Raw genomic sequence first — 12,283 nt, 5'->3', positions numbered from 1 at the left:
ATGGACGTGGTCGAGGTCTTTATCATTAGGAAAACCTATAAAAGTTATGAAAATACATTTCACATTTTCCAGAGCCTCACAGGATTGGAGTCTTTGCTGGACAGATTCTGGCCCCCGAGCCTTATATTTGACATCCCAGATCTTTCTTCATAGTATTATTCAAATCCTCCGTAGGACTAGCTTATCTGCCTCACCAATTTCAAGGTTGCTTCACTTTGCTTGTGTTTTGATAGCTCAGGTGGAGATTTTCCGCATTTGCATTAACATGAATTCAAATTGCTGTCTGGCTCCTTCGACAACAAAAATCTCATTATGCCACAACGGCCAGTAAACCTTCACTTTTGTAGCGTGTTAGGTTCCCCAATAAAGAAAATGTTAATAATAGAATTAAATTAATACATAATATTAAAAATACAAATGCTCACTTGGCCTTTAAGTGTTAAAATAGGAATTCAAACTAAATCCCTGGATTTAGTGAATGGTTAAAATGCTGCTAAGGCTAACCCACTAGTGGAGTTGTGCTCGATAATCACACAGAACATCTTTTTGGAGAAGATAAACAGGAAGTTGGTAGGTGTATGGGTCTAGGAATAGCTTGTTAGTCAGAGATACAGCTGTATGTGACAATGTTCTGTGTCTGCTTGTGTTATTTTTTATTTACCTGTGTGTGCCTTATGCAGGTGGCTCTTCAAGCGGCTCACGTAGGCAGATTTAAAGGGGCAGAGCTTACACCTGAAGGGCTTGTGGTGCCCGTGGTGAGACTGCACATGTCGGTCCAGACTGGCAATGAAACAAAATTTTAAAAAAGAAGTTAAAAACAACAACAACAACAGCAAAACACAGAAGGGAGGATATGAGATAAGAGGATAAAATGAGAAAAATGGATGAAATGAGGACAAGAGAGAGACTGTGACAAGACGGGAGTACGAGAAAGGAAAGAGAAAGCAGCTCTACAGCATCCACTTTGATGATTTCAACAGCGGGGTTTTTTTCCCTTCTTCTTTTCAGCGGCGTCTAAAGCGCTCGATTCTGTTTACCTCGCGAACAACAGCCACACATTTCCAATGACTACAGAACAAGGAGCCGTGGGGTGAACTCATCTACCCACAATCCCCTGGTGGGAATGAGTGTGTGAGTGCCTGTGGGGACGGTAGCTGTGTTTTTAATGCCAGCCTCCTAGGTGGCATGGGAATGCGGCTTCTTTCTGGGTCAGGGCACATACAGTACAGAGGGATTACACCTGGGAGCTCAGAGGAGATGAGGACTCTCTCTTTCCCCTCTCGCTCTGTGTCTCTGTGATGGATAAAACAAATCACGCTACCAAAAAAAAAAAAAAATGTCTGCCTCGCTTGTAGTGCTTGTCTTTCTCTCCTAGGAGGCAGGAAATCTTGGAGAAGATTGAAGATTCAAAGGGATTGTGATAGGGTAAACAGAATAAGGTGTAAAACTGTGCTCTGTACAAAATGACTTTAACATCTAGTTGATCTAAAGAGCAGCTGGTGTAAAGGCTGGTGAGGCGTTTAGCTTAAATATACCGCTTACTGGGGCTGCAAAGGGTTCAAACCACTCATCCGTTTTTAACTGTAATTTTTAATAGATTAATGTCTGACTCACTGCCTCCTGCCAAGTGACTGCTAACGCAAACTAAACATTTCCAAGTAATGCTGCTTCACAGTCAGAGCATTCAAATACCACAGGGTGCACAATGTGTATCGCTGAGGTTAACACTGATCGCACTTCCTCGAGGCTGCATCTGCTAATCCAGCCACTTAGCCAAACAGCACTAGCAATAGCCAAATAACAGGAAGAAGCTTCTCAGCAAGAAGTAGCTGCATGTAAGAGCTCCCCATAAAGCTGGACTGACATCTTAAAGAAGATGGTCTTTGCATTCATCCTGCTTGCATGGCGATCGTTATGAAACTTCCCCTGCTTAAGGGCTAACATTAAGGCGATTTCTCTAACGACAAGTGGCCATTATCTGTCTAAATACGAGACAATTTGCTTTTCCAGAACCTAATTATGAACATCGGACACAGGCTTCGTTTTGGTGGCATGCAAGAGACCGTATTTCTTCTTTTACAGAGCTATTGTGGCATGTTTTTAAAATCGATTCCCAAATGTGAAAAACTGATCAAAAGCCAGAAAATTCAAATTTTACACACATTTTAAGATTTAAAATGTTTGATAGTCACAAACCCCTCTTCCAAAAAAAAAGAAAAGAAGAAAAAGAAAACACTAAAACTGGAAAGTTTGGTGTATCTAAGTCACACTAAAGCACTGATTCCTGGATATAAGAGGGGAGAAAAATCTAATTAATTTTATTTATCTAATATCCCTCTAATTCATTTTTTCTTCCTGTCCCTTGTGTTGCAATAACAAGTAAATTTATCCACTTAAATAAAGTCTATGTCTTACAAAATCTGCACCTATGTGTATATAAATGCGCATTTGGATTTTCTTTGCACTATTCTAAAATCAGACCGAAGCAAAACAGCCACTAAATCTTAAAACTTCATCTTAATGAAAAGCAAAAAATCAAAAGAACTGGACAGCGAGGAAAGATAAAATTTTCAAAGGAGAGTCAACAGATAACACAGCAATATGGTGAATATGTGCTTGCCTCAGCCAAAGTGTCTCAATTTACTGCGCTCTACTCTTTAAAAACAGTACCACGGTACACACAAGGGACAGCACTGTGGATGCGGTGTTAAAGGTGTCAGTCACAAACCCCGATCCTCCCCACTTACTTGTGTCTGAAGGGTGAGACAAACTGGCAGTACTGGCAGCTGTACTTGTCTTCTTTGCTGAACAGCGCCATGGCTGAGTGGCTCCTCTCATGGGACCTCAGGCCCTGCATGGACATGAAGACTCGATCGCACTGGGCACACGGGTGACCCCCTGCTGCCAGCCGCTGCTTCAGCTGGCCCTCTGACACTACAGCCCTGGCTGCGGCCACCAAGGCCGCCGCCCTTCCTTCACCAGCGTCCGTCTCAGGATCCAGGTTCTCCACGGTAACAGCGACATCATCAGAATCTTTGGGCGTGGCTCCGGGCCTCTCCAGGCCGTCGACTTCGGCGGCTTCATCCCCCTCCATGTTGCCATTAGTTAGGCTCTCTGAAGGTAGGATCAGGGGGACCTCGCTGACTTCCTGCTGCAAAGCAAAAAGAGGAAAGGTCTCAGATGTTCAGCAACCTCTCAGTTCATGCTGATTTTTATCTGCCAACACCTTTTTTCATGTGGTTGCTGAATGCTGAAATGAAGAGATCGCTTTAATATAAATATCGCTTCAAGTCTAGCACCTACAGTTATTTTTTACTACATTAGCTGCATACAGGCGACAGTTAAGCAGCTGCCTAACACTTCTGCTTCCATCCATGCAGTCACTGTCAGTTAGGCCTCAGTTACAGTTTCTCACACTCTGCCTTTGACCCCCCCCCCCCCGTTTTTATTTCCATCTCTCTGTGTTATCTGAAGATCAGCACTTTGGTTAACTTTAACTCTGACATAAAACTCTTCAGTGTGTTGGTTGAGAGAAACCGCACTTGGCTTATATTTAGCAGAATATGACAGAAAAATTCCAGCCTATCCCCTCGCCTCATGCATCAAGTGTGATAACTATAACCAACCATAAGCATTTATTCGGGGTGACTAATCGAGACGAATTTTTCTAAAAACAAAGATCTTGCAACCGTGCAGTTCTACCAACAATTACTGAAAGGAACTGGAAAAACATCTCCATTTCTTTCCCCCCCTCCCTTCATCTGCCAGAGTGCAGGCTGCTTGCAGCAGTCATCGCGAGCAGACAGACGATCACCATGACTTTTTTATTGCCTCAAGGAAACTCATTCTTTCTGTGGAAGGACCTGACCCTGCACTTTGTGAATCCATAAATAAGATGTGGCATCCACAGCCCCAGCCTTACCATCCAGTCCCTGAATGCACCGTCAGTCTGCTCTTCACGCTCCCCTCTGAGAAACCAGCGTTGTTCTTGAATTTAATTCCCATCTTTGAACACTATGACCTCGTTACCAAAACGAATACAGTGCTTTTTCACTGGATCACTCTCGTTGGTGGAAAACATGGCGTCTTAGACACATAAAGAGAGACCGAGTGTCTGATGGAAGATCCAGGCCTCCATTTGGGTGAGGCATTGGGTCCTTAGGCCTGTTCCCCTTACTGGCAGCCTCACTGGAATACTAATGTTCGAATGGTTACCCGCCACTGCCCTAAAAAGTTATGGCTCACCACTCCAACACCCCCCTGCTTCTCTACAGCAATGGGACAGCACTGCTTGTTTTCTCTCGGGGTAGCTGACAGACTGTCTACCCAGAAGCCTCTGTCAGTAATAAACAAAATGGGAAACAGAACCCCAGTCCAGTAAAACATATCACTGCAGTGCTAGGAGGATGAGAGATGGAAAATAATACAGAAGCACAGGGGACTGGAAAAAAATGTGCCTTTGAAATATAGTTAGGAGGATATTACACTGATATCACATTAGCACAGTATGTGGTCACGATTTATAAAAGGAAAAGTTTAAAAGAGTCATAACACCACAATAAATATGATGCTGCAGATATTTGATGTTTGGCTCATCATCTCTAACCCCTAAAGCACACTAATGCCCTGCTGCCCAATATGAGAACAATAAGAAGAACGCAAGATAAATGTATATTCTAAATAGTAAAATAACTCATTTAATGTATTTGACAAATGACTTACTTCTATTGTTGCCGCACATTTTAAATAACGACTTATTTTATATAGGTTATGGATAGTGAATATACACTATAGTATTTATTTGACGCAAGAAATATAACTATATATTATAAGCACTTTAAGAATGGTAAATGGTAAATGGCCTGTATTTGTATAGCGCTTTTACTAGTCCCACCTAGGGACCCCAAAGCGCTTTACACGTCTAGTCATCCACCCATTCACTCTCACATTCACACACTGGTGGAGGCAAGCTACAGTTGTAGCCACAGCTGCCCTGGGGCAGACTGACAGAAGCGAGGCTGCCATATCGCGCCATCGGCCCTTCTGGCCAACACCAGTAGGCGGTAGGTGAAGTGTCTTGCCCAAGGACACAACGACCGAGACTGTCTGAGCCGGGGCTCGAACCGGCAACCTTCCGATTACAAGGCGAACTCCCAACTCTTGAGCCACGATCGCCCAAAGAAGCTTTAAAAGCAGCTTCTCTTACCTTGACATGCCCCTCTTTGACCTCACCATACTGGACATGCTTCCTAAGGTGGTTGCAGATGGCTCGGAGGGTTGGGTGTATCTCTACACAGAAGTTACACCTGAATCCGATGGGAGTTTTATTTACAGGACTCTCCTGTGCACAGAAAAGGAAAGATTTTCTTTTTAAAAATGTCCTATTTAATAATATATGACAAAAAAATACACACCATTAAAGCACCATAACTACCTAATTTAACATGAGTTGTATGAATGGTGTGCACAAGCCAACATATCTGCCACAGTCAGACGACGGCATTATTTTAGTCTTGGTTTACTATTTTCACAAGAAAAACTACAGAATATTACCGTTCTATAATTTAACATGAAGTTAATATGAAACTAATTGGCAGATCATGAAACCACCCCATCATGCACAGTTAGCAGCTTGCAAATTGGCTCAATGACTGAAAGATCTCTGGTTCAATCCTGGAAGGAGACACAAAATAGCGTCTTCTAAAAGTAGCTTCTTCTACCATTACTTTTACCGTTTACTGCCAATGAAGTGCAGGGCAAAGCCACCCTTTAGCTTTAGCACAATGCCACAAATGGTTGTTTAAAAAAACAAAAAAAAACAGAAGGAAGCTTCCATCTTACAGGAAGATGAAGAACACATGTAGAGCATTGGTATGTGACTCTCATGTAAATCACAGTATGCCATCACACACATTAATGGTAGGTAGAGAATTCTATTATGCCTTAATTCTTTCTTTGATGAGATTTCGGGACGACTATGTTTGCTCACCTTCTCCTGTTTGCTCTCAGGCAGCTCTGTGGCTTTCTGCTTGCTGAGGAGCTGCCTCCTTCTTTCGTGCCTCATCGCCTTTTTCTGAAAGTCCTCATTGTGCTTCAGGAGATGTTTAGCAAGAGCAGGGAGATCTAGGAACTTCAGCTCACAGTGAGAACAGTGATATAAATCGGGATCCTCGTCCCAGAGACCAGGAGATACCACAAAGTCCCGCTTCAAGTCGTTGCAGTGGTGGTTGTTGTAGTGCATAGAGAGCAGTTCGCCAGTGCTAAAAGACAACTTGAAGCATTTCAGACACTTGAATGGCAGCCAGTCCACATCTCCATCCTGCTCAGGTTCGATTGGGACCTCTATCACTTCCTTATCGTCCTCTGCTGATGCACTCGCGGCAGTCTTTTCGGGTTCTTTGGCATAAATGACAGTGAAGTAGCGGCCGAGTTTGCTCGAATGCTGCTTCTTAGGGAAGACACCCGGGTGGCGTTTAATGTAGTGTGACACAATGCTCTTCCTGCTGAAGGCCTGGAAGGGGCAAAGAGAGCACCTCCGTCTCTCCACAGCTAATCGCAAATCTTCGCTCATTTCTGAATTGTCCCCTTCTGTCGGCGGGGGTGCCATCACTTTGTTCACCTTTTCATTCATAGTCTTCGAAGCAGCCAGACAGTGGGTGTAATAGGCATCGATATCATGCCGCTTCTGGTAGTGTGCTGCCAGGCCTTTGCGTATGGGGTTTGTGTATGAGCACAGAGCACATTTGAAGACGTTATTTTTACCCTCCGGCTGAGCACGGACGTTGTTGTGCTTGATACGGTAGTGGCGAGCGATGCCCTTCCTGGTCGAGCAGAAGTATTTGCAGAGCTGACACTTGAACACAGCGTGTTTTTCTGTCTTATTGATGGGTAACTGAGAGAGGGCAAGGTCCAACTCACTGACCTCCTGGACTTTTGCTGCACTTGATATATGACTAGCGCTGCACTCACCTGCTAACTCTGTTTCTTTACCAGAAGAAAAATGAGTCAGAGAAGGAGAGAACATGTCGGAAGCAGACTGATTGTGATATTTCTCATAATGGATTTTGAGTTTCTCCAGAGTCCCATGTGTGTACGGGCACATTTTGCATCTGTACGCGCCGTAGCCCTGCCTTTGAGTTTTGAACTTGTCGTCCCCTTCGTGCAACTCTGTGATTTGCTCTATGTCGTCTGCAAAGTCTTCCGCTGTGACTTTGACCAACGGGTGTCTTTTCTGATAGTGGGTGAGGACTCCATGGATCCGGGAGTTCACATACGGACAGTGGCGACATTTATACACAGAACTGGGGTTGAGGTCTGCCTCCTGTGCAAAATCTGCAGCTTTCACTTTCATGCCTGGGTGCTTCTTTCCATAGTGGGTGAGGAGGCCATGCAGACTGTTGTACTCTGACAGACATACAGTACACTGATAAGGATTGTTAGAGATGGAAAGGCGTGGGTGGTGAGGCTGGGGATTGCTTTCTTGAGGTGGGGTGGCAATAACCAACGGGCCGTCATCTTCAACAGTCTGGCAATTCAGAGGCGTCTGCTCTTTGGAAACCTGCTGTTGGGCTTTTTCAGTTGAGCCGTTTCCTTTGATTATATCCAAAAGCACGGATTCGTCCCCTTTGATAGCCCAGGGGTGGACTGCCTGATAGTGATTGGTGATGTCCCATATTGTGCAAGCCTCAAAGGCACAGTCCCTACACTTGTAATGTTTCGTCTCTGCATTGCCTCCCTGTTGGGTTGTCTCAGGCCCAGCCCACAGCTTGCTGGCCATGTATGTGTAATCAACATTATGCTCAGGGTGGCGTCTTTGGTAATGGAGCAACAGACCCTGGGGTTCAGCATGGGAGTAAATACACCACTCACAGTGGTAGCCAGCCTCCAAGATACCATCTTGATAAGCCCAGTGTAAAATTGTCATGGCTGTGGCTTTCACAGTAGGGTGCTCTTTCTTTAGGTGCTTCTTCAGAGCATAGACGTACGGAGATGTGTAGGAACAGTGCCTGCACTTCAGGGAACGCAGAGGTGTAGTGTTTTCAGGGTCTGGAGGAGCTGGGACAGCGGCAGACGAGGCGACGCTGGACTGAACCATCTGCGCTCGCTCACGTTGACTCCGGACGACTGCAGTGTGGCGGCGCACAAGGTCAGCGTTGGCCTTGGTCTCCCTGTGCTTTTTCTGATAGTGAATAAGCACGCCTTTTACAGTGCGGTTGCCGTAATCACAGTGCTGGCAAAAGAACAGCTCATCCTCGCCTTTCTCACCACTTCCGGGTTTGGGGCTCGAGTTATTAGATCCGTCGTGACCGTTATTTTGAAACTGCTTCATGAACTGCTTGGGTGCTGCAATCTGCAGCTCATCCATGAGCTTCATCAATCCAGGGGTAGGAGCGCCATGTTTGATGTATTTCGCTGTCACTTTCACCTCCGGGTGTCTTTTCTGATAATGGACCAAAACACCAACAACAGATCTGTTGCTGTACATGCAGTGCTTGCAGTAATACATTTCTTCATCTGATCCATAAACTGCTGCACTTGATTGTTTTGGAGTCGAAGACATGCTGGTGTTAAACGAAGAGTTGGCTACAGGCTGTGACTGATCCACTGAGATGACCTTCATGGTTTTCTGTATACGGAAATAAGACGCCTTTTGCTCTGGGTGTTTTTTCTGGTAGTGGACCAGAACAGAGTGCATATTGGGGCTTGCAAAGGAGCACACGTCACAATCGTAGACGACAACATTACTGCCTTCTTTGAGAGGTTCTGGGTCAGCGCTAGCTTCAGGGGATTTGGAAACCGCTTTCTGCACCGGGCTTGAGGTGGACCTGGGCATCGAAGTGGGAGAGTTAAAATTTTTCGGTCCCGAATTGAGTATTTCCCTCAGAGTCTGTGATTCACTGCTTTTGTGGGACTGCTCTACAATATAGCTGGAAAAGATCATGGCGTTGTTGATTTTCACGGTGGGGTGCATTCTTTGGTAATGGGGCATTAGGCTCCTCACGTTAGGGCTCGTGTACGAACAAAACCGGCACATGTATAAGAGATGGGGCTGGTTGAAGTTGAGCACATTGCTTGCTTCAGGGTGGTGGTCCATGTAGTGTTGGTGCAGATCGTTGTAATTTGTGTATTCGATGTAGCACTCTAAGCAGCGGAAGACTGCACTCTGGTCTTCAGGGTCCAGGATGTACTTAAAACTAAACTTGATGTAAGGGTGCATCCTCTGGTAATGGGTGCTGACGCTACGAGCCGACTTGTTGTGGTAATCACAGTGTTTGCAGTAGAAGCGTGTAATTCCAGGATCCTCTGAATATTCCATGTTCTCTTGGATAGCACTGTCACTGGCATCAGCGGAGATATTTTCACTATCGTCCGAGAGAGTCAGCGATATGGGGATGTTTCTAGGCTTGGACCTAGGGTTGCTTTTTCTTTTCCCTATTCTGCTGCCCTCATTAGAGCTGGCAGAGTCTCTTGCATAAAGCTGCTGTGTGTTGTAAGCAAAGACAGAGTTGTTTTCATTGTTTCTCCCCTCATCAGCGCTGGCATGATTTTCTCCCGCGTCTTCATCATCCATGTCATCCAGATTAATGACGGTGTCCTGCTGGCTTTGGCTTATCTTGCTCTGAAGGTTACTGGCAATTTCATCAATTCTGGTTCTCTTTTTAACTGAGGACAAATCCAAAGGCAAGTCATTAATGGACTTCCTGGCTCTTTTCCCTGTTACTAAGGGCTTTTTGGTGGCAAGCCCTAAAATGGGGGTCTGGGTTTTTTGTAGGAAGATTGGAGAAGCATCCACTTCAGAGTCTGGCTGGTCAGACAGCTGGGCTTCAAAGACAGTGGAGTCGAGGTCATCACAGTAGGAATGCTTATGCTGCTGGTGGACCCTCAGACCTTTCAGGGTGGTGGTGGAGAAGCTGCAGAGGGTGCAGCGGTGAGGGTTCTGCTGGTCATTTGGTGTGCTGGTTGTCTTTTTCCCATTGACTTTAGAACTCACGTTACCCTCATTAACTGGCTCTGCTGCGCTGTCATTCTGAGGTCCTGGGCTATCACCTGTCAGGTCCAAGGTTTCTAAATCTGAAAAATTGTGGCTCTGTTTGTGCGTGCCTAGTTTCAGAGGGCTGGTGCAAATAAATGGGCACTCATCGCATTTGTACACCGTGGCTTTTCCAGAGAGGTGAATATTTTCAATGTGGCGGGAGATGCTCCGCCTGTGCATGGTGAGGAAGGAGCAGAATGGGCACTGAAATCGGTTCATGTACTTTCTGAAGGGAATTCCTTTAGTTTCCAATAATTTATTATCTTCATCTGTTAATAGCTGCTTTGCATCTGCGGACAGGGTTCCAGTGTAGCTGGGATCGTCCATATCACCCAGCTCTTCGTCGTCGTCATCGTCCTCTAAGCTGCTCCTCGAGTCTTCCTCATTGAGTAGGTTGGTGTCCATAGCTATTGCACTGTTGGGGACATCGGATGAGGCAAACCTCTTGGATAGGATAGAAGAACCTGTGCTGTTGGGTGTAACTGCACTTATCTGTGCATATTGAAAGGATGAGATCTCTGAGGTGGACTTCTCCCCGGTGTTTTCTGGTGTTTTTGCTACAGACTCCTCCTTTCCGCTAACATTAGCACGAGAAGAGGAGGGAGAATCCGGTTTGGGAGAGCTTGCACTTGCCTGCTCTTCCACCTCCGCAATGCAGGAAACTATCTTGACCTTGTCACTGTGCTCCTTCACCACATGATTGGTCCAGCTGTCCTTCTGGTTGGTCTGATAGTCACACCACTCGCAGGCAAACGTACCCTTCATGAGCTCAGTAGCAGAGTCCGATTTCTCACCGCTTTCATTGCACTCCGGGGGATCTCCAGCACTATCCGAAGGAACTTTATTGTGATACATTAGTTGGTGTTTCATTATCCGTGCTTTCCGTGGGGACTTATACGTGCAATACTGACAGGAATACACTTTTGAATGGTCACTGTGCATTATGACAGTGTAGCTGGGCTGCTTTGCAGTCTTTGAGGGGACACTTGCATCCGAATCTGGCTCTATGACATTATGCACCTTTTTGGTGTGGTTTCTTAAGAAAGACTTTGATCTGAAGTAACGGACACAGAACTTGCACTGATAAAACTGCAGATGAGTTTCAGCTGTTGGCTTTTGTGATGTTTTGTTGGGACTGTCAGTAGAGTTGGGGCCTAAAAAGAAAGAAAAAGAAAGAAAAGAGAAAGATTATTAGACACATGCTGGAAAATAGTAAATTATTTTGTTGTAATTTCTTTCCCTTTCTGTCGTTTCTGCTGATAAAGTCCATCCACAACTCTTTACATTACCCAACTTTGTAAAATGTATGATCACCTTACTTGGTAGACTTCTTTATAACAGACACAGACATGATCCTAATCCTCAACAAAACAACAGCAACATCTAAATGAATGTGGTAGGCATACTCATTCCAGATTTAGGAGGCGTATAATCCTTGTCATCTTTATCATCAAAGTCCTCTTCTTCCTCCTCGTCTTCATCTTCATCTTTCAGGGAATCAGACTCATCTGCATCTGCAGGCTGCAGAAAAACAGTGTGCACTTCCTGTATGTGAGTCTTCAAGTCGTCATATGACTCGGCTCGGAAGTCACAGCCATCACATTGCAACACCTCCATTATTAAAACTGGGGAGAACTCCCTGGAAAATCAGGGAAACCTGCAAAACACAAAGAGAGAAAATCATGAGGACACAGAACCTTTTTTTAAGAAAAGCCAAAGTAATATAAAACAATCGAGCTGACACTTTCACACGTGAGGTCAGGGCCCGAATTTTGTCAGACTCAGAGAAAGTATATACAGAGAGAGTCCAGGCCTAGACTTCAGGGCTGTCATCACCCTGTTCAGTGCTTTAAACATGCTGTTCCATAAAAAATGAGCTCAGTGATGATCCGATATGATTATCAGTGATGATTACTGCTCCGTGAGCAAAGAATAATCAGGTGCAGGAAGGTACACACACCTTCACCAAATAACAACACTATGAAAGAAAAAAAAGAGAGAGAACAGATGCTTATGTGTATCAGCTCAAAAGATATGCTCCAAATGCAAACCCTAATACCGTAGCTTAAAGAACTCAGCCTAACAGAACCTCCTTAACATTTTCACCTGTTACACTGTGAGGGAAATGTATTGGATAAAGTGCCGCCCTTTGAATACACCTTTCAGGACTGCTTTGAAATGACACAATTAAAGGACCAAAATCGATCGAAATGCCACAGAATTATTATTTTTTTAAAAAGCCAAAAAACT

At 44.9% G+C, this 12,283-nt stretch overlaps 1 protein-coding gene across 5 annotated transcripts in view; it reads right to left on the bottom strand.

The window, feature by feature from the left end:
• znf462 (zinc finger protein 462) overlaps positions 1-12,283 on the bottom strand; it is a 54,170-nt gene that overhangs the window by 16,252 nt on the left and 25,635 nt on the right. For all 5 annotated transcript variants that reach the window (XM_006789011.3, XM_006789010.3, XM_006789012.3 and 2 more), the window contains exons 2-6: positions 11,440-11,690; positions 5,990-11,187; positions 5,207-5,341; positions 2,748-3,151; positions 662-780 (exon numbers count right to left, since the gene is read on the bottom strand). In XM_006789011.3, coding sequence (XP_006789074.2) covers positions 662-780; positions 2,748-3,151; positions 5,207-5,341; positions 5,990-11,187; positions 11,440-11,650 — 6,067 coding nt within the window. In that variant the 5' untranslated portion in view covers positions 11,651-11,690. The remainder of the gene's footprint in view (positions 1-661; positions 781-2,747; positions 3,152-5,206; positions 5,342-5,989; positions 11,188-11,439; positions 11,691-12,283) is intronic.

This window comes from Neolamprologus brichardi, chromosome 7 (genome assembly GCF_056152115.1).
Source record: "Neolamprologus brichardi isolate AB-2024 chromosome 7, ASM5615211v1, whole genome shotgun sequence".
Lineage (NCBI taxonomy): Eukaryota > Metazoa > Chordata > Actinopteri > Cichliformes > Cichlidae > Neolamprologus > Neolamprologus brichardi.
Note: the sequence above shows the minus strand (reverse complement) of the source record. Positions and strands in the feature narration are given on the sequence as shown.